The sequence below is a fragment of the Phascolarctos cinereus genome, unplaced genomic scaffold, assembly GCF_003287225.1.
Source record: "Phascolarctos cinereus isolate Bilbo 61053 unplaced genomic scaffold, phaCin_HiC Scaffold_726;HRSCAF=1367, whole genome shotgun sequence".
NCBI classification, from domain to species: Eukaryota; Metazoa; Chordata; class Mammalia; order Diprotodontia; family Phascolarctidae; genus Phascolarctos; species Phascolarctos cinereus.
In genome coordinates this window covers 411,086,545-411,112,292 of record NW_027556098.1, presented here as the reverse complement: position 1 = coordinate 411,112,292, position 25,748 = coordinate 411,086,545, and the positions used below count along the sequence as shown (strand labels likewise).

At 42.4% G+C, this 25,748-nt stretch overlaps 1 protein-coding gene across 1 annotated transcript in view; it reads left to right on the top strand.

Annotated features, from left to right (window-relative positions):
• LOC110202350 (uncharacterized) overlaps positions 1 to 25,748 on the top strand; it is a 97,544-nt gene that overhangs the window by 59,667 nt on the left and 12,129 nt on the right. Inside the window, 4 exon segments of the mRNA XM_020978401.2 lie at positions 15,054 to 15,352; positions 15,354 to 17,012; positions 17,014 to 17,482; positions 25,699 to 25,711. Coding sequence (XP_020834060.2) covers positions 15,054 to 15,352; positions 15,354 to 17,012; positions 17,014 to 17,482; positions 25,699 to 25,711 — 2,440 coding nt within the window.

Below are 25,748 nucleotides of genomic sequence, written 5' to 3'. Positions count from 1 at the left end.
TCTAACAAGTCTACAAATTCTTTCTGCTCTACATTACTACTCTGTTGTCTGGCACTTGGGCTTTCTGAGTTGGTGGGACAAATCTTGACAAATCCTTATTTGTCAGGGCTCCTACATTGGGTTTTGTTGTTCTGATGAAGGTTGAATTAGCGGATCTTGAGATCTCTTCAGAGCTCTTAGGTTCTTGGATTCTCTCAGTCAGACTCTGCTAGGCTCCCTAGGGCCAAAGTGGGAGCCAAGGCTGAAGGGAGCAGAGGACCAGGGACAAATGGAGGTCGTGAGTCAGGAATAAGCTCCATATCAGGGAGAGCAACCCTAGAGTGGGATGGGCTCCCTAAGGGCATGGAACACACTCAGTGCTCTTCAGGCAGAGGGTGAATGATCACTTGTGGTGGACAGTACGGAATGGATGCTTTTTCAGCTATAGTTGCATATGGATGGTCACCGAGAGTTCTTTCCGGCTCCTAATTTCTGTGACTGACTTCTTACTCACCATTCTCTGGCATCTCCTACTTAATGTGTTCCTATGAATTCTGCCTTATTGCATGTGAAGCATAGCACATTAGAAAGAGCCTGGGACTTGGGGTCAAAAGAGCAAGTTAAGGATACAACTCTGCAACTTAGGCCCCCTCCCTTCACTGGCCACCAGTTTCTTCCTCAGTAAAAACAAGGGGACCCCATTAAGTGACTTCTAAGTCGCTTAACAAAATGAAGCCTGTGGATCTTAATTCTGCTCCTCCTCCTGTGCCCTACCTTAGTTCACATCATTCCCCTCTTTGGTCATCACTTCCATTCTCTGATTTGGGAATGGTTCCAAATAGATGAACTCTAAGGTCCCTTCTGCCTCTGACAGCTTGGATACTGCAGAGTCTTAGGCAAGATAGATCTCAACCCAGAGCCTCATAGATTTTTCACTTTCCTTCATTTTTTCCTTTCTCTTATTCCTTGAAGGAGGCTTAGAAATCATTTGTTCCCAAATGGTTTTTACAGTCAATGAAAGTGAGCCCAAAGGGGAGGTGAAGTAATGTAAAAGATCATAGAGTTGGTAAGTCCAAGAAGCCATCTAGACCAAGTCCTTGATGATAACAATGAGCAATCTGAGGCTTAGAGGGTGAAGAGAGTTTCCCAGTGTTACACAGATAGCAAGACAACACAGTCTTCTTATGTGTTTCCATATCAAATACTGTGGAGCATCAGTCACTCCAGCTCTTGATAGCATTTGCTGCTTAAACCCTTCAAGTCATTTCCACAACTGAGGATTAAGTACATACTGGATACAAGAGCCTAAGCCATAGAGATCAACTAAGTCAGACTTCTGGACTTAAGGGGCTGCCAATTTGGTTTGGGTTAGATCCAATGCAGAGAAATTCAGGAATAAAAAGACATCCCACCTTGAAGGGGACTTGTCATCACTATCTGGGCCGCTGTGGTTCTCTATGGGGTTTTTCAAGGGGCTGATCCTCAGCTGCCCTTCTATTCTTCTGCCTTCTAGGACTGGGAGGCTTTTGTCCACAAGCTCAGGCTTCCTTTGTATTTGTGACCCAAGCTCATCCCCCAAGAATCCAGGTTCTTCAGTCCAGTGGGCATGTCCTCCTCTCCCCCAGATACTGTTCACAGCCACTCAGAAACTGAGCCCAGGGATGCAGGGCCCACACTCCAAGAAATGGGAAGTTTCTTTGATTAATTGAAGAGAGTGTGTGTGTGTGTGTGTGTGTGTGTGTGTGTGTGTGTGTGTTCAGGGTGGGGGGAGATAAAGAACTCTGCCACTGGAGAGCCTTCCTTTCTCCTGCCCTCAGTCTTCCTCCCCTTTTTTCCACATAAGTCATGGAAGCGATGGCTTACAGGAAATATGTTTGTGAGAGAAAGCAGTACGAGGCAAGTTTCATCCCCATGCATGGAAAAGGTCTTCACAATTAGAGCTGTCTGGGTAGCTAGGTGTTACAGTGAATAGAACATGGGCCCTGGAGTTAGTAGAACACTAGCTGTGTGACCCTGGGCAAGTTACTTCACCCTTATTGCCTCCTTCTCCTCCCCTTCTCCCCCCCCCAAATAAAAACAATTAAGGCTGTCCCAAATTGCAAAGTGCCAATGGCAGCCTCTGGAAAGTAAGACTGTATGTCACTGGAGGTTTTCAAACAAAGACTGGTTGGGGGCACTGTTGGAGACCTGTCAGAAACATTGTGGAGGGAATCCTTGGGCAGAAATGGGTTAGACTGGATACCTGTGAGATCCTGGCTACCCTTGATGTTCCTTTGACCTGAGATTCTTTCTATCATGGCAAGGAGGACTTCTAACCATCCTCCCAGGGAAGCTTTTCTTCCTTCTGCAAGACAAAAAATGAGGCTAAGGAAGAGCCTCTTACCTTTTCCTGTTCTCAGTATAGCGCTGTGCCCAGAAGAAGGCTGAGAAGGCTGTGCTGAATCTGCCTGCTGGTTCTTTGAGGACTTGTGACCTGCAGATCATGTTATCTCCTAAAGAAGGGGCATTCTTGGTTCTCCTAATAACTGTTTCCTTTCCTTGAAGAAGCTTTCTTGGTGAGATGCAATTCCCTGTCCTTTCAGTGATGTCCTTGCCCCATTGACTCTCACTGCTTTCCACATCTCCAAAATGTTGTTTGCCACCTTTGTGTATTAGACAGTGTCCAGAAGCTGTGAGGCTTAGGAGATAGGGGAGCCAAGGTCTCCATTTTACCCTCTCCCCTCCACACACTACATAGATGTAGAGCTTCAGAAAGTCTCAGGTTTTGGAGGTGCTTGGTTTCTCCCAAGACCCTGGCCAGGTAGAAGAATTTCAGTCCTCAGTGGCTGCAGAAGCTGGGTTCTGGGATGACTGGGGAGGAGCAGATCCCTAGTCCCTGGAATCATAGTATTTACTGAGTGTCCCACCTGGGGCAGTTAGGATGGGAGCAGCTTGATGGCATCTAGAGCCCTGCCAGGATATGGTGATGCTGGGAAAGGATTTGAAAGAAATACATGAGGAAGACAACAATGAGTGAAATGTTGGGGTCTAGAGACACAGAGACAGAGATATTCAAAAGGGTCCATGCAACAGTTCCTCCTTCTGTTGCGGGATGAGAGGTTGAGAGGTTGTGTCCCCTCAAAGACTGAAGTACAGGATGTGTCGTCTGGAATGAATTCACAGACTCAAGCATTCTTTAAGTCAAGGTGGCAAAGTTTATTGTTATGCTTTTCAGCAGGCAAGGATTCTTAAAGGATCTTGCAACCTTAGAGAGGTACAGTTAAAGTTTATATAGGATAAAATACAATAAAACATGCGCCAAATATGCTAACTAGGGGATTCAGGGTGGGATTAGGGAGTGGTTAAGGAGTGGTCAGTTCTGAAAAGAACACGCACTTCTTTTACCTACTCCACAGGCGTTTTACCCAAAGTTCACTAGGAAAAGCCCACAAGGGGGGTGATGTGGAGGTGTGGTTTTAGGCCTGCTATGTCACTAAGTCAACCAGAGTTCAGGGTAACTGATAGTTGTCCAGTCTGCCACCAATCAATGTCTTGTTTGCAAGATAGATGTAGGGAGTTATACATATATCTTAAGTCGAGAACACAGTTAATGAGGAGCCCAGGATGTAGATAATAAGGTAGGGCGGTAGGATAGTATAGTAGTGGGTAAGAATGTCTTTATGACCTAGTGCAAAGCCAGTTTAAACTAATAAATCCTTCAGGTGCTGTTTGGAACTGCACCAGGGAGAGAGATAAGGGTCTTGCTGGGGTCCACTCATGAGTAACTGCCAGGCACAATGTCTTTGGGCTGAGGAGAAACTGCCAGAGACAGTGTTTCTGAGATGAAGGATAACTTGGGCTCCAAATGATGGGGTGCTTGAGTCCTTGTGCTTGCACTTGGAGGCCTCATGGACTGTACTGGGCCCCCCATTTTCTGAGAGCTCTCTTCCTGCTTCTCTTTTCTATCCCATCCTCACCTCCCAAAGGCTAACATCTGCTCCCTTCTTCTGGCAACAAGTCACCACCTCCTGTTCCAGAGATAACACCCAAGACTTTTGAATTGGGGCCACTCCTACTTCTACAGGGCTGGTGCCAAAGTCTTCCCTCCAGAACCTTTCAAACCCCAATGATAAAGTCATCTCTCTTTCAAAGATCTCTTTCTATCTAGTCTTCCTCCAGTTCCCTTCTGAACCTCAGAAAGTGCTGCAATGACCCACTCTTCTTTTTCTTTACTGTTTGACTTTTTCTCCCAATGACTTGGATAAAGGCATGCAAGGTATGGTCAGTGCACCTGGAGATACCACAAAGCTAGGAGCAACAGCTTAACCTATTGGATGATGCAAAAGGATCAGCACATGCTAGAGAATTGGGGGAATCAAAGACAGTAAAGGTTCCTCCAAAGATCTGGGACTGCAAGCTCCATAGGGGTCAGCAGTGTGAAATGATACCAAGCTTTTTGCTGCTGGGCCTCCCTTCAGAGATCCAGCTTTCAGGAAGAGGATGGAGGAAGAGCCCATGTCCTCTGCCCTTGTGAGAGCTCATCTGGGCGTTGTGTTCAGTGCTGTGTTCCACTCCTAACAGAGACATTGATAATCTAGAGATTCCAGAAGAGGATGCTATATAAATTTTAGTGTTATTATTAACAATTTTTCTGCGGATTCTGTGAGCTTCTTAAGTGCCTTATCAGCCCTAAGGCACCAGGGGTCTCTCACTTTGTGGCCATGGGGCAGTGCTGTTTGCTCTAAGTAGATCTCCTGGCAATCTCTTAGCCTCCAGTTAGGGAACTGTGGGATAAAGAGTTCACATGGGAAAGGGAAAGTAAGAATGTTGACTCCTTGGCTCCCCCCCACCCTATTCCAATCATTGTTAAGGTGCCTTGCCCCTCTGATCTCTGGAAGCAGAGTTGACCAAGAAGCCAAAATCTGTAATCCAAGGGAGGAATTTTATTTCTATTTGTCCTCCCTCCCAAACTGGGATCTGGCATCTCTGACATCCCCTTCCTGCCTCTCCTATTGTGATTATCCATCAACCCCTGGAACAGTAAATGAAAGTCCTGGCTCTCAGACTTCACTGCTCAATTTTCCACCCTCCTGCTAATACTATTTCTTACTAGCGCTCTGATTTATCAAACCTTTACCCAGAGCCCAGGGAGAAAAAGAATGAGGATATGTTAGGGTTTTGAGGATGTATCTGTGCTTATGTATGTGTTTGTATATACAGTGTAGGTCTATGCATGTGTGACTGGGCATCAAAAGATGAGTTCCATTTCCAAACTTGCCTCACTATGTGACATGGGGCAAGCCCTGTCTTCTTTCTGGGCCTCATTTTCTCCACCTGTAAAAAGGGCTTAATACCTTTAGTACCACTTTTTTTTTTGCTAGGTAGTGGGGTTAAGTGACTTACTCAGGGTCACACAGCTAGTGTCAAATGTCTGAGGTTGGATTTGAACTCAGGTCCTCCTGACTCCAGGGCCTGCACCACCTAGCTGCCCTAGTACCACTTCTTTGTAAGACTCCAATGAGGTCGTGGCTAGAGAAGCATAAAGTTAAAGGTGATATGCATATTATGGGTTGGGGCAATGATTATTGCCTTGAGAAGTATTCTTTAAAGACAAGAAGAGAGCCCAGCACTCAATGAATTAAGGGTGACAGTCAATGACCTTTGCTAGCTTGAACAGGAAAGGATCAGAGGGTGAATCCCTGAAGGCATGTTCATGCCACTAAAGGCCTAACCTCTTGTCTAACAGAGGTATATAGGACCCAGGTGTCCATATCTCCTTACAGACAGATTAACTTTGGATGCTTAAAAAAATCATACAGTGGTGGCAGCCATTAGTGTAGCCAAGAAACCCCATCTCCATCTTTCCTCCATCCTACTCTTATAAGTCTTATAAGACAAAAGAGAATCCAGACATTGGGTCAGAAAGTCCTCTGGGCTCTAGATGTCCAGGAAATGTCTTTGATGCTAGGAGTCCTCTGGTTGACTTTCACTTGGAGACTGAGAGAAATTAGAAGTTGGGAACTCTAGCATTTCTTAGTAAATTGTTAGATTTAGAGTCAGAAGGCAGAAAGGACAGGTAAACGTAAGGTCTATTGGGCATCAATTTTCCTTAGCACTGGAGAGTTGGACAGATGGGAAAGTGTAGGAAAAAGAGCCCTGGTCTGGGAACCCAGAGCCAGGCTGAGGCAGGGAGTCTGGTTCTGTCTTTTCCACAGGGCTGTGTGTCTGTTTGTCCTTTGTTCTTGAAGAGGACCATGACATCGGGGAGATGATGACATGACTTGGCAATTGACTTTGATTTGAGTGAGGTGTCAGATCCTGGGCAAGTCCTCCCCTCTCTCATGGCGTCACTCCCCTCATCTGTATAATAAGGAAGGGAAGGAGGCACTGACTGATGTTAATTAAGGGCTTTTATGACTCTCAGAAATAACTCAGGGCAACTTACCTCTTCATTTGTCAGAGGAGTGAGCTGAAGGCCACAGAAGGTAAGTGAATTGGCAGAGAACACACAGCTGGTAACTTGATTGAAAGAAGATTTCTGTCTCCAGCCCCAGCATGTCTGTAATATTCCTCTGCCTCCTCGTGACTTGCAAGTAGACATGGCTTGGAACTAGAGCTGCCAATTCCAAGGTTCATGGTTTACTCAGGACCAAGGACAGCGGTGTCCTGGACCCCAGTGAAATCAGCTCCTCCAGAGGAAATCATTAAAGTTTTAGGGTGAGCATGTACATGTCACAACCACTGAAAGGCTACAGATTAGAGCTTAATGTAGTGTTTTCTTGTTGAATGGAAAAGGACTGTTTCCTGCTCAGTCCCTTGGAAGGCCCGTGCTGTGGATTTCTGATTTCACTGGGTCTTTCTGAGGGTGAGCTTCTGCTCCTGCTCATTTTGTGGCTTTGCAGGATGCAGCTGCCTTTGTTATATCCCTGGACATGTTGGGACACAGCTGGCTGGTTTGTTTGTGTCTCTACTGGCTTTTTTGATGGCCTTCTTTTCCATGAACTTCTGGCTAGTTCACTGTGTTGTTCTGGTGTGGAAGAAGTCATTTGCAACAGTTTGTAACTGGCTTTCTTGATCATTCTTCTGTCTGCTGTGACTCTGAGATTTTTGCTGGAAAAGTACATAGGAGATGGGTGATCTTCCTCCATTCAGGCCCCTGTCTTGACCAGAAATCTTCTATAACATCAGATTGTGATGAGAAGAGACTTCTAGTCTGTAATGGGTCTCTCCGGCCTATGGGAAAAGTCCCCCACGCTCTGGGATTTCTGTGAAAACTTAGGTTTTCCTTTTGAAATAAGACAGTTGACTATTTTGTTCTTTTTCTTTTTTTTTCAAGTAGTCAATGATGAAATCATGTGGCTGGGCCCAGGGTAGAGGGGCTCCTTGCAGAGAAATGAGACTGGTGAAATGCCCCAGTACCCTTTGCCATCTGTGTCACTTTTGTTGAAACTTTGGTACCTGACTGAGCCCTTTGTGTCAGAAGGAGAGAATGAGGGTGGGGTGGCCAGCCCACCTGATGTCACTGGATCAGTGTTTCTGTACAAGTGACAAGCCCGATCAGATACCTTACTGAAATCTCACAACACTCATGTGAGATGAGTACTAGAGGTGTTATTGACCCCATTTTAGAGATGATGAAACTGAGGCTCAGAGGATGAAAGAGGCACAACTTGATACTAGATCTCCTGATTCCTGGTTCTTGGCTAAGTCTAAGACAGAAGAGAAAGCAGGCAACAAGTCCTATGGACTCTAGATGTCTGGGAAATGCCTTTGGATGTAGGAGGACTCCTCTGGCTGACTTTCAGCTGGAGAGTTGGAGAAGGTGGAATCATAGTTACGGAAGGTCATTGAACTTCAGGGCTAGGAAAGATTTCAGAGCATAGAGTATAGCACTGTTAAGGGCAGGGGTCACAGGTGAGCTGAGGGTTGCAGCCCATAGCAGGTGCTACCTAAGGTCAGTCTTCCAGCCCTGCTTCTCCTGGGGACAGTGGGCAAGGGTCCCACACAGATGCCAAGGCTGGCCCACCATCACTCAGGAAGGGTAGGGGGACATTGTGTGTAGGGGTCAATGACACATACTATTACCTCCAGCAGCTTAGGAAAGCAGAGACCCAGTCAAGAAACATTTATGAAGTACCTGCTTTGCTCTAAGTGCTGGGGATAAGAAGAAAGGCAAAAGCACCTGCCCTCAAGGAGGTCACAGTCCAATCTGGGAGATAACATGCAAACAACTCCATACAAACAGGATATGGTCAGGGTAAGTTGGAGGTAATGAACATAAGACAGGCTCTAGAATTGAGAGTGATTGGGAAAAGTTTCCTGTAGAGGGGACTCACCCACCACTCCCTTGGGGTTCATTTCCTCTCCTTTCTGGCTGACTGAATCCACTATCCCCCCTTTCTTTTTCCATCCTGGGGGAGCCTGAGAAGAATAGATGATCAGGCTGGAGCTCCTTCAGTTGGCTGGTGGGAAGCAGGAGAGAGGTGAGAGCTTTGAATGGGGGAGGGTTGGGTCCAGAATGAGGACAGGATTAGGGCTTCAGTTTAAAGTTCTAGTGTCTGTTATTTGGTTTTGCCAGCTGTGTTGGACTCTAGGTTAGATTTGGAGTCAGAAAACAAAAGGTTTAGGTAAGTGCAGGGAGGTATCTGACATCAGGTCCGATTAGCACCAGACACTTAGACAAGTGAGAAGGTGTAGGTGAAAGAGCCCTGGACTAGGAACCAGGACCTTGGAGACAGGGAGCTTAGTTCAAACTCTTCCCTGATGTAGAGTGTGATCTGGGCAAGTCATTTCTTCTCTGAGTGCCTTATTCTCCTCAACTATATGAAGGGGAAGAGGAGCAGAAAAGGATTGATGGTCTGATGTAGGGTTTTCATGGCTGTCAAAAATGGAAGGGACCTCAGAACTAACCCAGGCCAATCCTACTTCTTCATTTGGCAAATGAGTGAACTGAAAGGCCACAGAGGGCAAGTGACTTGGCCAAGGACACACACTTAGTAACTTGATTGAAACCAGACTTCTGGCTTCAGCTCCAGTACTCTTTCTGCCTCTTATATTCCTCTATCTCTTTATGACTTGCAATTCGAAATGACTCCAAGCTAGGACTGGACTGGGGTAAGTGTTTGAGAACCTGCCAGTTCCAAGGCTCATGATTCACTCTGGACCAGGGACAGGAGTATGCTGCTGGCCTCACCGAAGGGGAGTATTTTACTATGACAGTGATTATTTCCATATCAGACTGTGCAGAGACTACAATTAGGGCTTAATATGTTGTTTACTTGATTGTCTAGACAAAGAGAATGGTGGAGAAAATGGTTAAAAAAATGCAAATTAAAAAGCATGGAACATTTTTTTTGAGTGGGAGTTGTGAACCATTTACCAGCACATATCAGGCTAGATACTTAGCAGCTGTGTGACCCTGGGCAAGTCACTTAACTGTTTGCCTCAATTTCCCCATCTGTAAAATGAAGTAGAGAAAGAAATGTCAGACCACTCCAGTATTTCTGCCAAGAAAACCCCAAATGGGGATATGGAGAGTCAGACACAACTGAAAAATGACTTAACAACAAGTCAGGCTGGGGAAATACTTAAAATCAAGATTGATTTTGACAATAAACAGGTTACAGGGTTTGGGTTTAAGGTAGGGGATAAGGTCAGTTTTATGGTTTCTCCAGTGCAGGAACTCAAGTCCTTCCCTGTGAGTTCTCTGTTTGAAGTTTGAGAATCTGGGTTCCAATCCCAGCCCTCTCTGTAGGATTTAAAAATAAAACCTTTGGACATATGATAACCTTGCTGGTCCTCACTTTCTTTCTTGGGAGAATATAGGGATGAATGTAAATGATCTCTTTGGCTTCTCCCAGCTCTAAGTCTCTGAGTCGGATAATTTGGGGGAGATGGCATGGAAATAGGTGTTTCCTGGATGAAGGGAAATCTGGCTCTCCCTTTTCCTTCAAATATAGGGTAATAGTAGGTAGACTTGGGAAGCTTACTGTAAGATCTCAGTTCTGAGTGAAATCAGGGCAGAGATTAAAGTCTGGGTCTTGGGAGGAGGCAGGGTGTCTGAGCAGGCTATCAGAGAATGGAGACATTAACAAAATGCTTTCCAAGGCCCAGATTCTCTGCCTAAAGCTAGAATTACAAAAAAACCTTCTGTCCTCCCATCCAATCTCTTATTCCCATCCAATCCCCATCCAATCTCTGGTCTTAAACTATTGCAATAGTAAAAACAGTACCAGTGGCTCCTGGAGGAAAAACCTCACCTAGGCAGAGTAGATTTGACCTCACATCTACCCTATCAGAAGTCTTGAGAGAATGTCCATTGTAGGGCTCACTTTTTAAGTATCTGTGAACCTCAGGTGGGCATCAGGTTCCCTCTGTACCTGAGTGTCTGCAGAGGAGCTTGGATTGGGAATAGTCAGAGGTTTGATTCAGAAGCAGTCATATTCTGTAACCAAGACCTTCCCAGGTGGGTAAGGCTGAAGTCGAAGGGAAGATCTGAAATTTGACCTGTCTCAGAAACCCAATGGAGAACTCCAAGAGTCCAGACTCTAATGGTAACCTTTTGGGAAAATTTTGCTTTTCTTATTAATTCTTCTGCATTGGGTACTGACAGGAGGGGCATGTTGGGAGCTGCCTGAGGACAGGAGCCTGATTAAGGTAGGTACTCAGTTCTGCTCATGAAATTAATTGGATGGATTTGGAAACCAGAGGACTTTGAGCATAGACTCTGAATAAAAACTGCAGGGTCTAGAGCCCCCTCTCACAGGGGGCTAGAAACTGCTTGTGCTCACTGGAAACTGCTCTCTGAGAGGTCTCCTGTGTCCCCATTTTCAGAAGGTATGCTTCTCCATTCTGTTTACCATCCCAAAGGCTTTCACATAGACTAGAATCCAGTAAGCTTCTGCTGGTACTAGGTTCCCATTTCCTGTTCCTCCTTTAGAGTTAACCTCCAAGACTGGGGAGTTGGGGAAGGTCCTGCTTTGAAAGGGAAAGTGCCAAAGATTTCCAACACCCAAATGATGAGGTCATCGTGTATCTTTCACAGCAGTGTCTCTATCAAAACTTCCTTCTGGAGTAAAAAAGAAATACTTTCAATTTGTATGTCTGTGTTTGTAGCTGATCTTTCTTCTGTTCCCCTCTATCCATTAAAAAGAAAAACTATAATTTCTGTGTCTGTGTTTTTCATTGGACTTTCTACTTTTGTTCTGTAGTTAAAAAATGCTTCAATTTCTATGACTTTCTTCCTGAAATTTCTGTACCTAAAAGAATACTGCAATTTCTATGGCTACATTTCTTTCTCGATTTCCTTCTGTAGCTTTAAAAAAGAAAGACTCACTTTCTCTGTCCTTGCTTCTGCTTAAATTCCTTCAGTTCCCTTCTATACTAAAAGAATCCTTGAATTTCTCAAGTAGTGTTTCTATCTGAACTTTTTTGTTCCCTTCCCTATTAAAAAGAATGTTTTAATTTCTCTGGCTGTGTTTTTGTCTGGATATCCTTCTGTTCCTATCTCTACCTAAAATAATGCTTCAATTTCTCTGTCTGTGTTTCTATCTTGACATCTTTCAATTCCTTCCTGTACCTAAAAAAGTGTCTCTATTTTGATGGCTGTTTTTCTCCCTGGACTGTTCCCTTCTCTACTAAAAGAATGTTACAATTTTTATGGCAGTGTTTCTTTCTGGATATTCTTCTGTTTTGTTTTGTGCCTTCAAAAAATGCTTCACTGACCCACTCTTCTTTTCTTTTATTGTCTTGTATGATTTTGTTTTTCTCTCCAATTTGGAAAAAGGCAATCACGGTATGCTCAATGAGCTTGCACATGACACAGTGCTGGGAGTATAGCTAATATACCAGATGACAGGCTCAGGATCCAAAAGGATCAGCATGTGCTGGAGAATTGAATAAAATTCAACAGAGGGTCAAAGACAGCAAGTGTTCCTCAAACTCTCTGGGGCTGCAAGCTCGATGGAAGTCATCAGTCATCAGTGAAAGGGAGCCAAAAAAAGCTCCTGCTGCCTGGGCATGCATGGCAAGGGGCACACCTTCCTTCCAGGCAGATGGCAGCAATAGAGCCCATGTCGTCTGCCCTCCTCAGAGCCCGTCTGGATATTGTGCTCAGTTCTGGGTCTGTGCATAAAAAAGACAACCATTGGCTGGAGTGTCCAGAAGGGGGCAGCCAGGATGCCGAAGGGCTTTGATTCCTTGTCTTGTGAGGAGTGTTTGAAGAAGCAGGGATTTAGAGTCTTGAGAAAAGATTTATAAGGAAATAAGTTTCCTCAAATGGGAAAAAGGATCATTAAAGCACCTACCAGGTTGAGATAATGTCTGAAAACGACTTCCTTAGCACAGTCCCTGGCACACAATTGGTGCTTAATAAATGCTCCTTCCATCCCTTCCTTCCATTCAGTGTATTTTACTGAATCTTCATTCATGTAATGACAACTTAACGTGGCTGTCTGGGGGTTCTTTCTTGGTGTCCTCCTCTCTTTTCCCGCTGTATTCCCTCCCTTAGGTGATCTAGCGTATAGCCTGCCAACTACAGAAATCTGTTGGTTACTTGCTGATGTAAGTAGCCTGCTCTGTCACTGAACACACAAATCACCAGGTTATTCATTCAGCAAGAGTAAATGCCAAGATAGTCTTCCTGGCACAGAATGGTTGTGATGAATATTCCATACTCTGTTTCCCCCTTCGGCCTTCCCTCCACACGTATGTCTCTTTGGTGTCCTAAGTTCCAGAAGCTGATAGGAGGAAGAGCTGTAAGCTGGAGAAGAACTCAGATTCAGATGGGTGTCCCATGGAAAAACAATCATCCTTCCCCAGAACACTGGGCAGAAAACACTTTTGTACATGGAAAACACCAAGTGAACAGTATTTATTGTTAATGTAGCCTGTGACCCTCGAGAAGACCGTGAAACTGACATTTATTCCTCTTCTGTAAAATAGGGATACCTTTTCTAATGGTTCTGTTGTTCACAAGAACACATCCTCAAATCTAAAAGAGTTTTAGAAAGAAACTTACTAGGTCATTTGATAAAGGAGAGGGAGCTAGAAAGGGTATGGCTCCCTTTCATCTAGGCTCTGGAAAGTTTACAGTTATAGGATTTAGACGAGAGTACTGGCATGAACGTGCAAAGAGGTCAGCTTGAAAGCAAGGTAGATTGAGATGGATATCAGTAAGACAAATTATTATTAATAACCAATGATATGGGGTGGTTCAGACTTCCCCCTTTTTCTATTATCCTCATTTGAAGACCTCAGTCTTCGAAGGTTGAGCTAACTTTCTCCTCTGCTTGCCACTCTCAGGAATACTTCTCTTCCAAAAGAGCAAATAAGCCATTATTTCTCTCAAAGCTTTGAAAATATCACATCAGGAAGTAGAAACATCAATAAAATTTTGGCAAAACCAAAACATAACCTTGGGTGTACCCAAAAGAAGACCTGGTTGAGTGGGGTGGAGCCAAGATGTGAGGGAACCTAAAATTGGTTGCCACCATCTCCTGCATTTCCAGGAGTTACTGAGGTCAGGGAGATATTCTGGGTTCAAACAATTTCTAGTCACATAAAGTGAGATTTAAACAGTATAATAATTAATACATTTTCCAAATGATATGATAAAGCATTTTTCCATAGTACCTTGATCATGGGGCTGTTAACATCATATTATGAAGGAATATATTTGGCAAAACTTAAAAGCCCCACAAACATATCAGATATCATTTCTTTTCTTGTGATTAATTAGTACCAATAGGTTCAAACTGCTGAGAAGGAGACTAAGAATTCATCTCTTGGAATATACTCAAACACACATAGATGCATATACATACATATTAATGCGTGTGTATTACATATGTATATACACATAGATATATATACTGTATTTACATACAATAGGTAGCTATACAGAGAGATATACAGACATATATGGACATGTATATCCTCAATGTATATAGAGAATAATGTATCTGTATCTACATATCACTCTATATTTCATGCACAAGTCTACCATGCCAGGAAAAATATTTTTCAATCTAATGTCATTCTACAAGAAAGCAATTTTAGCTCACTGAAAACCATTCAAACTAGCATGGTTTATCCAACCCATACTCATGCCTTCAGACATATCCATCTACTCAAGAATATTTGTGGTAACATTTATAGTAATCTTGAATAAAATAAAATATGTTAAAATACATTTTGGGATTAAAATTCCCAAATAACAGTCATTACTCTGTCCTGCCCATGATAGACAAATAGATTCTTAAAGCATTTATGAAGTGCCAGGAATTAGGACTAAAAATACTTTACCTGGAGAATAAATGTGTAAGCACAAAGAACATTCCTAGTGGTTAAGTACCTTACATTCGGAAAAAAGCAGTCCATACACAAAAAGGTTGCTGAAATATTGGGGGAGAGGGAGTGTCCATATCAGAGTAAGAAGGAGAGGTACACAGGGGTGTCCAGGTTTGAAATAACTACTGCTGGTGTGGGTGCTTCCTTAAATAGAAGTCCTGGGGAAGAACTCACCAGTCAAAGAGATGGTGGTCTTAAGGGTAGGGGCACACTGCTACTGTGAGAAGGCCACTGGGGCAGAGGTTGAGAAGGAGTTCTGGGAGTCTTGTTCTGAGGTTCTTTTGAAGTGTCCAATGCCCTCAAGCTTTCTGGACCTCCTGCCTCTGACAAATAAATATGCTCTTCTGAATGGAAAGGAGGAGACTGATTCTGGGTAGATCATATAACAGTCCATTGAGGGAATGGCCAATACAATGATTTTTTTTTATAGAAAGAATAAACTTGTTGAAAGATTGGATTCTACCTTTATCCAATATCCCTTTAAAAAAAAAAAGACGTGTTCTTGGCCTTCTAAATACTTTCAAACAGAGAAAAGTCTATTAGACTGGGAAAGATATTATTTCTCCATATTTCTAAAGATTCTGAAAGAAGCTTTCATAAAATGGTTCTGCCAGGTGCTCCTTTCCTCTGAGTACCATTCACGGTTGCATCACTTCATCCCTAGTTTCCACTCTCAAAGCTCAGAACATATGCACTTTATATTAGACATATATCAGATGTTTGTACTTTATATTACTGTTTTGCAGCTTTGGAGTCCAAGATCAAGACTGAAAATGAGCCAGAGGAAGGATCTTCCCATGGAGTGAAGATTGAAAGACTTGGCAGTGTTGCTGATTACTTCTCTGTTTGTGAGAAATGGGGTGAAAGTGAGAGCCAGGTAAAAAGTGAGGAAGAAAAACAGGAGAATGATGTAAGAAAAATCACCAAAGGCCAGAAGATTCAAACTAGAGACAAATGTTATAACTATAAGGAATGTGGGAAAATCTTCCCTCCATATTCAAACTTTTCTGAGCATCAGAAAGTCCATGCTCTTGAGAAGGCTTATAAAATGTAAACAATGTGGGCAAACATTTACTCACAAGTCAAGACTTATTCAACACCAGAGAATTCATTCTAGAAAGAAGTGCTATAAAGGTAATGACTGTGGGAAAGCCTTTAATCAGACCTTAACCCATGCTTCACATCAGATGATTCATAGTGAAGAGAAACCATATAAATGTAGTGAATGTGGGAGATCCTGTCTCAAAAACTCAATTCTTATCAGGCACCAGAGAATTCATACTGGAGAGAAGCCTTATAAATGTCAGGAGTGTGGGAAAGCCTTTACTGAGGTGTCAACACTTAGTGTACATCAGAGGATTCATACTGGAGAGAAGCCTTTTAAGTGTAATGATTGTGGGAAAGCCTTCAATAGAAATTCAACCCTTGTTAGGCATCAGAAAATTCATACTGGAGAGAAGCCCTATAAATGTGACAAGTGTGAAAAAGCCTTCACTGGGAGCTCAAGCCTTATTTTACATCAGATGGTTCATACTGGAGAGAAGCCTTATACATGTAATCAATGTGGGGAAGCCTACACTAAAAACTCAAACCTTGTTAGGCACATGAGAATTCATACTGGAGAGAAGCCTTATAAATGTGAGGAGTGTGGGAAAGCTTTCAGTGTGATGTCAAAACTTACAACACATCAGAAGATTCATAGTGAAGAGAAACCTTATATATGTAATAAATGTGGGAAAGCCTTCACTCGAAATTCAAACCTTTTGGATCACCAGAAAATTCATTCTGGAGAAAAGCCTTATAAATGTGCTGAATGTGGGAAAGCCTTCAGTCAGTGCTCAGTGCTTTGTAAGCATATGTTGATTCATACTGGAGAGAAGCCTTATAAATGTAATGAATGTGGGAAAGCCTATACTCGAAACTCATCCCTTTTCATTCACCAGAGGATTCATACTGGGGAGAAGCCTTATAAATGTAATGAATGTGGGAAAGCATTCACTCAATACTCAACCCTTTCCAAACATGAGAGAATTCATACTGGAGAGAAGCCTTATAATTGTAATGAATGTGGGAAATCCTTCACTGAAAAGTCAACCCTTTTCACTCACCAGAGGATTCATACTGGAGAGAAGCCTTTCACATGTAATGAATGTGGGAAAACATTCATTCAGAGATCAGACCTTGTTAAGCACCAAAGGATTCATACTGGAGAGAAGCCTTATAAATGTGAGGAGTGTGGGAAATCCTTCACTGAAAAGTCAACCCTTCTCACTCACCAGAGGATTCATACTGGAGAGAAGCCTTTCACATGTAATGAATGCGGGAAAACATTCATTCAGAGATCAGACCTTGTTAAACACCAGAGGATTCATACTGGAGAGAAGCCTCATAAATGTGAGGAGTGTGGGAAAGCCTTCACTGAAATGTCAAAACTTAAAATGCACCAGAAGATTCATAGTGGAGAGAAACCTTATAAATGTAATAAATGTGGGAAAGCCTTCACTGAGAGCTCGCACCTTTTGAAACACCAGAGGATTCATACTGGAGAGAAGCCTTATAACTGTAATGAGTGTGGGAAAGCCTTCAGTCAGAGCTCAATCCTTATTAGGCATATGATGACTCATACTGGAGAGAAGCCTTACAAATGTAGTGAATGTGGGAAATCCTTCACTCAAAAGTCAAGCCTTTTCATCCACCAGAAAATTCAACCCTGGAGAAAAGCCTTATAAATGTGCTGAATGTGGGAAAGCCTTCAGTCAGTGCTCAGTGCTCTGTAAGCATATCTTGATTCATACTGGAGAGAAGCCTTATAAATGTAATGAATGTGGGAAAGCATTCACTCAATGCTCAAACCTTTTCATTCACCAGAGGATTCATACTGGAGAGAAGCCTTATAAATGTATTGAATGTGGGAAAGCTTATACTCGCAGCTCAACCCTTTTCAAACATGAGAGAGTTCATACTGGAGAGAAGCCTTATAACTGTAATGAGTGTGGGAAAGCCTTCAGTCAGAGCTCAATGCTTTTTACACATATGATGACTCATAATGGAGAGAAGCCTTACAAATGTAGTCAATGTAGGAAAGCCTTCACTCAAAAGTCAAGCCTTGTCATTCACCAGAAAATTCATACTAGAGAGAATCCTTATAAGTGTAAGGAATGTGGGAAAGCCTTCCGTAGAACCTCAAGACTTAATAAACACCAGAGAATTCATACTAAAGAAAAGCTTTATAAATGTAACGAGGAAACCAAGATGGCAGAAGAGAGGCAGCCACCCAAATGGAACTCTCCCAAAAAACCTTCAAAATAACAACTCAAATCAAATTTTGAAGCAGCAGAGCCAACAAAAGGTCAGAGTGAGATTTTTTCCAGACTGAGACAATTTAGGAGGTCAGCTCTTCTTTCCAAGGTGGTATGATAAGGGAGAGGTGTGGTCACTGCCCTCTTGGTCTGTGCTCCGTGCTTTACCCAGGAAGGGCCCTAATCCCCTGAAGTTGCAATTATTAGTGCTCCTCTTGGCCCTGGAACTATGACCCCATTCCCTGCTCTCCTGTAGCCACAAAGACCAGTGATCCCTGTAGGTCCTTATTACTGCCCTCCCCCAACTAGGTCTGAAAATAGCAGCATTCCTCCCTAAGCAAAAAACCCCAGGAGCAGATGGATTGACAAGAGAATTTTACCAAATATCTCAACTGTTTGAAAAAATAGGTGGAAAAAGAGCCCTATCAAATTCCTTCTATGACACAAATATGGTCTTGATACTGAAATCAGAGAAAGCCAAAATACGGGGGGGGGGGAACTATAGAGCAATTTTCCTGATAAATACTGATGCAACTGTTTTAAATAAAATGCTAGCAAGGATACTACAACAACAGGTCCCAAAGATCATACACTGTGATGAAAGTGTTTTTCTACCAGGAACACAGGACTGGATGAAAATTGTGGAACTACTGAGTTTAATTGACCACTTCAATGACAAAACAAAAACTGGATTATTATTTCAATATTATTCAATATTTTACTAGAAATGCTAGCTACAGCAACAACGTTAAAAAAAATTGAAGGAATGTACAACTTGCTATTCCCACTAAATATACAACAGAGTTATCACATAAAGTTCTTTTCCCCCCTTTATTTTCTTCACTCCCTGCTGCCCTAGAGATGCCTATCATTAGAAACAAATAGGCATACACACACACACACACACACACACACACAAGCACACAAACACATACACTCACACATACATATATGTAAAATTATTCTATACCTATTCTATTTATCAGGTCTTTCTCTGGATGCAGACAGCATCTTTCTTCATATGTCCTTTTTAATTTTTATATTTATAATGATCAAAATGATTTAGTCACTCATTCGTCCTTAAAACAATATTGCTGTTACTGTAACTTTCAGTCTATTTCATTAGGCTTAATGAATCTACTTTGTATTGGTTGGGATCCCTCATTGTGTGTGTTTGAGCTCCTTAAGCCTGTAGCTTCAATTGCCTACTCTGTGCTTATAGCTTATCACCCACATCCTGCTGGCTGCCTGAAAATATTAGCAACAGAGGAAAACAACTCTAGGTGCCTCATTCCTTGTTTTCCTTTTCTCAGTGATTTCTCATCACAAAGTTTCTAAACCCATCTCTAAGTACTAGCATGGAAATGACAAGCCTCCTGTACCCTGCTCTGGAGATTGCCAACCACAGCACTTTCTAGAGGATGTGGGTCAATCTGATCATAATGTTACGCCTCCTGGTGAGGAACTGATGCAAAAGGATACCAACCAATCAGAAGTGAGATATGTTTATGTTTAACAACAGTAACTGTGCAAATGCTCTAAAAGAGTTGTTCTGTCTGTCAGTTTTATCCTTTGCTACTGAAGAACCTTGGATACCATTTACTGTCAACTGCTAATCTTGCTAATAAATTGATCATGCTAAGAACCCTGTGCTTAAGTTTCTCTTTGTTGCAAATTCTTATTGCAACATGATTTAGCTACAGAATCCTAGAGAGTTCACTAAAAAACTAATTGAAACAATTAGAAACTTCATCAATGTTACAGGATGTAAACTCAATCCACAAAAATGATCAGCATTTATGTATATTATGAATAAAATCCAATGGGAAGAGAGAAAAGAAGAAATTCTTAAAGTCACTGTACATAGTATAAAATAATTGGAAATCTACCTGCTGACACACAGGGAAGCTACATGAATGGGTTAAAAGTAGACTTCACCCCAATGAAAACATCTTTAATTAGAGAGATACTAATCATTCATAGGTAAGCAAGCCAATACAACAAATATGAAAATAGTATCTAAATTAGTTTACTTATTCAGTGCCATACCAATCATACTACCAAAGAATTACTTTGTAGAGCTAGAAAAAATAACAACAAAATCCATTTGGAGGAACAATGGAACAAGAATATCAGGGAATCAATGAAATAAACACAAGGGAGAAGGTCTAGCAGGACCAGACCTCAAACTCTATCACAAAGATGCAATGATCCAAAGAAGTTGCTAGTGGGTGATAAGTCGAAAGATCAATCAGTGGAACAGATTAGATGTACAACATGGAGAAGCAAGTGAACACAAAACCTAGTATTTAATAAACCCAAGGATCCCAGATTTGGGGGCAAGAACTCACTATTTGACAAAAACTGTGAGTAAAACTGGAAAGTAGTCTGGCAGAAATGAGGCATAGACCAACATCTCACAAAATATAAGATAAGCTCAAAGGGCCTACATGATTTGGACAGAAAAGATGGTATTATAAACAAATTAGGGGAACAGGTAAGAAATTACTTGTTAGGTCTATAGATAGAGAAGCTTTCTTGATCAAATAAGATATACAGAGGTTCCTAGGAGGCAAAATGGATAATGTTGATCATATGCAATTTAAAAGTTTTTACATTAACACAAGTAATGCAAGTAATATTTGAAGACAAACCAGAAACTGAAGAATCTTTACAGCAAATTACTTGGATAAAGATCCCATTTCCAAAATATATAGAGAACTGGGTCAAATGTACAAGAATAAGAGCATTCAACTATTTCTAAATGGTTAAAGGATATAGATAGGGAGTTTTTAGAGGAAGAAATCCAAGCTATCAATAGTCATATAAAAAAATGCTCTAAATCACTAATAATTAGAGCAATTCATATTAAAACAATTCTGAGGTATCACTTTGCACTCAACGTGACAGAAAAGGAAAATGAAAAATACTGGAAGGGATTTTGAAAATAGGGTTGGGAAGCGAGAGAATTTGGAGCTAAAAATAATGTTAAAAGTTGTGCTTTAAAAATTAAAGACATTATTTAAAAATTTAAAAAATCATTGTACTCTTCATTTCTGAATGGATTGGGTGATGATCTTCTTTGAAGTACTACGGTTTCTGCCATTCAGAAAGGATGAAAATATTGATCTGAGGGAAGCAGTCCCTTTGGTTTTGGAAGAGGTCAAGAAAACATAAGAGGATTGGTCATTGCAAATTGGGCTCAGCCCAAGACTTTCAGGATGACTTCTTCATTTCTTTGGCTGGTATCCCTCTCTTGTAGCATCATACCCTGACCAGTATGGCCTGGATCTCCCTCTCCTAGTAACATCTTCCCTAGAATCTCCATTTGATGAGGTCTCCACACCAGCCACAATCACTTCAGACCTGCTCTAGCCCATGATGCCCTGCTCTTTACCACTTTTTCTACATTTGAATACTTCTCTCCCCTGATGATTTTTCAGCATCCTTTTTCTATGTTCACTTTCTTCTTTGGAATGTAAGCTTCATGAGGGTCAAGAATTTCTTTGTGCTTTTATGTAGTGTATATTATATTATCATATCTATGCTCCCAGTGTACAATATTCATATGCCCTGTGCCTGGCATATTGTAAGCACTTAATAAATGCTTTATGTATCTAATTATTAATGGAGGAACAGAATAATGACCATTGTTTGGGATGTTAACCCAAAATGTATTTTAACAGATAATTGTTTCTTGTTCAAGGTTACTATGTTAACACAAATACCCCATGGGTAGAGGACATGTTTGAGGGCATGGAGGTGGGGGAATAGACATGGAAGTAGGTAGGAGTGAGACAGTGCATGTATGGATAATTATCCCAGCTACAAATCACTTTGATCTGGAATGATCTTCCTTTTTAACACTGTTTCTGACAGACTAGTACCCAAACACAGAATATAGCATTGTGTTGTTGTCCAATTGTTTTAGTTGTGTCCACCTCTTTGAGACCCCATTTTGGGGTTTTCTTAGCAAATATCATGAGTGGCTTGCCATTTCCTTCTCTAGCTTATTTTATAGATGGGGAAGTAAGGCAAACAGGGTAAAATGACTTGCTCAGAGTCATATAGTTAGTAAGTGTCTAAGGTCAGATTTGAACTTGTGAAGATGAGTGTTCCTGATTCCAAGTCCAATGTACTATCTGTCCTATGGTATGTGTACATGTGTGTGTGTGTAACATATATAAACGTTATATTGATGTGTGTGTGTCTATCAACAAATGTGCCAGGTGCCATGCTAAGCACTAGGGATCTAAAAAAGATTGGAAAATGGTCTCTGCCCTCAAAGAGTTCACAATCTACTGGGGGAGACAAGAAGCAAACAAATAGGTGCATACTAGCTATTCACAGGATAATTGTTGTTTGTCCTTCATTTTTGAAGAGGACCAGTTAGGATTTAAGTGAAATAGTCAGCCTCAGTGTTTTCTTCCAGAGTCATCTGAGTCCAGTGGCAGGCCAAAAATGAAGATTGTTGTTGATGTTCCAGGATGCAGTGGATGACCTTGGTGTCTTTGATATCTGACCAAGCTCTAAGTGCTCCACAGAACCTGCTTCCGCTGCCTTTATGGCCATTGGAACAGATTGTTTTCATTCTGCTAGGAGAAGTCTTCACATGCTTGGGGTAGCCACTGCCCTAACTCACCAAATGGGTTTGAAGACCATTGTGTACTCTCAACCTGGTTTAGCACATCTGCCAATACAGTGCACTGGGATATAGCCACTGCTCATGCTAAAATTTCTCATAGCCATAGGTGAAAGTTGAGTGCCAGGTAGACACCAAGTGGTTGAACAGCCCTGAAAAAGCCTTGGTAAGCTCTCACACCAGAGGTGCTAGTCTTTCTTGAACACCCCTTACACCCCACAGGATAAATAGGAAATAATTAAAACAGGAAAGACACTAGAATTAAGTGGATTTGGAAAAGGTTTCCTGTAGAAGATAGGATTTTCACTGAGATTTAAAGGAAGCCAGAAAAGTTGGTAGGCAGAGACAGGAAGTGAGTGTTTCAGGCATGGGAAACAGCCAGAGAAAATGCCCAGAGTTAAAGAGATGAATTTTCTCAGTCCAAGAGAAGCAAGAGGCCAGAGTCATTGGGTCAAAGAGAATTTCCTATGAGGCAAGTGTAAGAAGATTGGGAAGGACAGAGGGGGCTGGCTTATGAGAGGCTCTAGACACCAAACAGCATTTTGCGTTTGAGTCTTGGCTATTTTGACCCAGTGCTCCTAGTTAACCATAACCAAAATACTGTTTGTCATCTTTATGGAGCTTTCAGTGTTGCCAAGTGTTTTCCACCATTTGCCCATGGTAAGGACCCTGTAATGAAGGTACCATAGGAAAAGTTGCCCCTATTTCACAGAAAAGAAATGGAAAGAGGTTCACAAAGTTTTAGGATCTTGCCCAGGGTCCTAGGGCAAATCAGCAAGAGAAGACACTTACATGGCACTTTCTGTACACAGAGTTCTTTCTCTTTAGCAAATGAGGTAGGGTGGTCCATATCAACCAGCCCATTTTCCATGAAATACCTATCCAAACTTGATTTCTTCTCTAGCCTGTAGCTATTCTTTCCTCCAAATACAGCTGCATAATCAACTTCTGGATTTCTGGGTGCCAAGAGAATGATCTGTGGTGGTAGAACCCTAGGAGAAATAGAGCATAGGATACTTATCTGATCATTTTGTCCAGGGGCTATCATGGCATTCACTCTTGCTGAATAGATGTCCCAGTGACATATGTGTTCCATGATAGAGCAGGGTATACAATCAGCAAAGTGATTAACAGATTTTTCTAGTGGCCACTGACCACATCTAGACATCTGGGAGGCAGTGTGGTCTAGTATAAAGAACCTTGGATTTGGAGTCAGAAAATGTGGGTTCAGGTCTTAGCTCAGGTAGTTATTAATTCTGTGGGCTTGGTTAATTCCCTTTTACACTCTAGGCCTCAGTTTCCCTGGAGAGCATTGCTGTGATGCAATGGGGAGCAAGCTAGATTGGAATTCTGGGGACACTGGAATTCACTGTTCATTGACTCTGCAACCTTGGACAAGTCACCTAACCTCCCTTGGCTCCAGTGTCTTTATCTGTAAAATAAGCAGTTCAGGATAGGAGACAATTAAGGTTTTCATTTTGCAAACATCAAAGCACTATATGAGTATTACTTGTTAGTATTAGCCATTATTTCCTTAGATTTCATGACCTTTCTAAATGCTTTCAAGTAGCTCTGAGAGAATAGGGATCTCTTATTTGCTTTACAACTACCATGGACAGCACTCTTTACACTACCTCACTGACTAGCCCATGAATAGGCCAGTGGGAGGGAGGGCAGATAGGATTCAGGTGGGTAAGGGAGAGTGAGAGTGTTGACTCCTTGGCTTTTTCCTCATTGCAACAACGTGCTTGATCTAGGGTGGCACAGTCTGTGCTGGACCTTGCTCCACTCTCACCTTGTTGTGACAAACCTTTCCTGACAAACTTCTAAGTTGTCTTTGGCTGGAAAATTATTTCACCCTATCCTTTTGTGGATTCTGCCACTTCAGAAATTGCTTTACGGCATTATTTATATGTGTTCTGAGGGGTTTCAGGGAGAGCACAGGTGAGTTGCTGCCTTTTCTCCGGCATCTTGGCTCTGCCTCCTTCTCCTTTGCTCTTATCCATTTGCCTCTGTAATGTTGAGAAAAAGACCCTGGCTCTCAGCCTTCCCAGCTCAGTTTCCCATCCCCCTCTTGATACTGTGACTCACTATGTCTCCCATTTACCAAACCTTTATCCAGAGCTCAGGGAGTAAATCAATGAGGTTCTGTTGGGATTTGAGTGGTGTGTTTGTGTTTGTGTGTGTGTGTGTGTGGTGTGTGTGTGTGTGTGTGTGTGTAGCTTCCAGGAGCCCTGCATTCCAGTCCCAACCTCCTCTCAAGCAGGAGCATTTCTGGGTTTTGGTTTCCCCATCTGTAAGAGTTAACAAGGGGGCGGAGCCAAGATGGCGCTGTGAAAGCAGTGACTTGCTTGAGCTCTCCCCCAAACTCCTCCAAATACCCATAAAAATGGCTCTAAACAAATTCTAACGCAGCAGAACCCACAAAAATACAGAGTAAAACAATTTTCCAGCCCAAGACAGCCTGGATGGTTGATCAGAAAGGCATATCTTGCCGGGCATGGAGAGGAGCTCATTACTGGGTGGGCACGCAGGACACAGTGAACCTAGAGCAGGTCTCAGAGTACTGAATCACAGGCAGCTGTGGTGGTTTCCAGACTCCTCAATCTAGAAATGCCAAAGTAACTCAGGTCAGTGAGAAAAGTCTGTTTTTGCGGTGAGAGAAGAGCTAGGACAGAGCCAGTTCCAGAGCTTAGAGTGCAGAGCACAGTTGCCAGGGCAGTGGCTGTGTCCTGAGCTTCCGGTCCATAGACAGACGGGGAATCAAGTGGCTGATCAGAGGTGGACTGCAGGGATCTCTTCGCGGTGCTGAGGCAGGAATCTCTTGCTTTGCCCGTGCTTGGATCTGGGTCACAGTTCTGGGTGGCGGTCCTGGGATGAGAAGGAGCGCTGGCGTGGTAGAACTTGTAGTGGTAGTGGAGAGGAAACTCTTCTCACAGTTCCAAGAGAGAAAAGACTGCTTGTGGCCAGTCACTCAAAGACCAGAGCTCAGGCCAGGAAAAGAGTAAACACCTCACCCCTTATCATACCACCTTGGAAGAACTGAAAATTTACAGGTCCCTAGAAGTATCTCTGAAAACAGCTATACAAACCTCCAAAGCTTGGGACAGTACATTCTCCACATTGGAAGCAGACTTTTACCTTAACAAAGAGTTTAAAACTCAAGTAGTTGGCTGGGATCATGAGTAAACCTCACACAAAAAAAGAGAGAAAGAGAGTTAACATCTCCACTACCATCTTCAGAGAACTATTTGTGAAATTTCAATGAAATCATAGCTGGAGAAACATAAAATGAAAAGATGGTATGAATGTAGGAGGTAGGAGTCATTTTTATTACTTATTAATATCCGTGGCACAGTGGTCAGGTTGCTGGGCCTGAACTCAGGAAGACTCATCTTCATGATTGCAAATCCAGCCTCAGACTCTTCCTAGCTGTGTGACCCTGGGCAGGTCACTTTACCCTGTTTGCCTCAGTTCCTCATCTGTAAAATGAGCTGGAG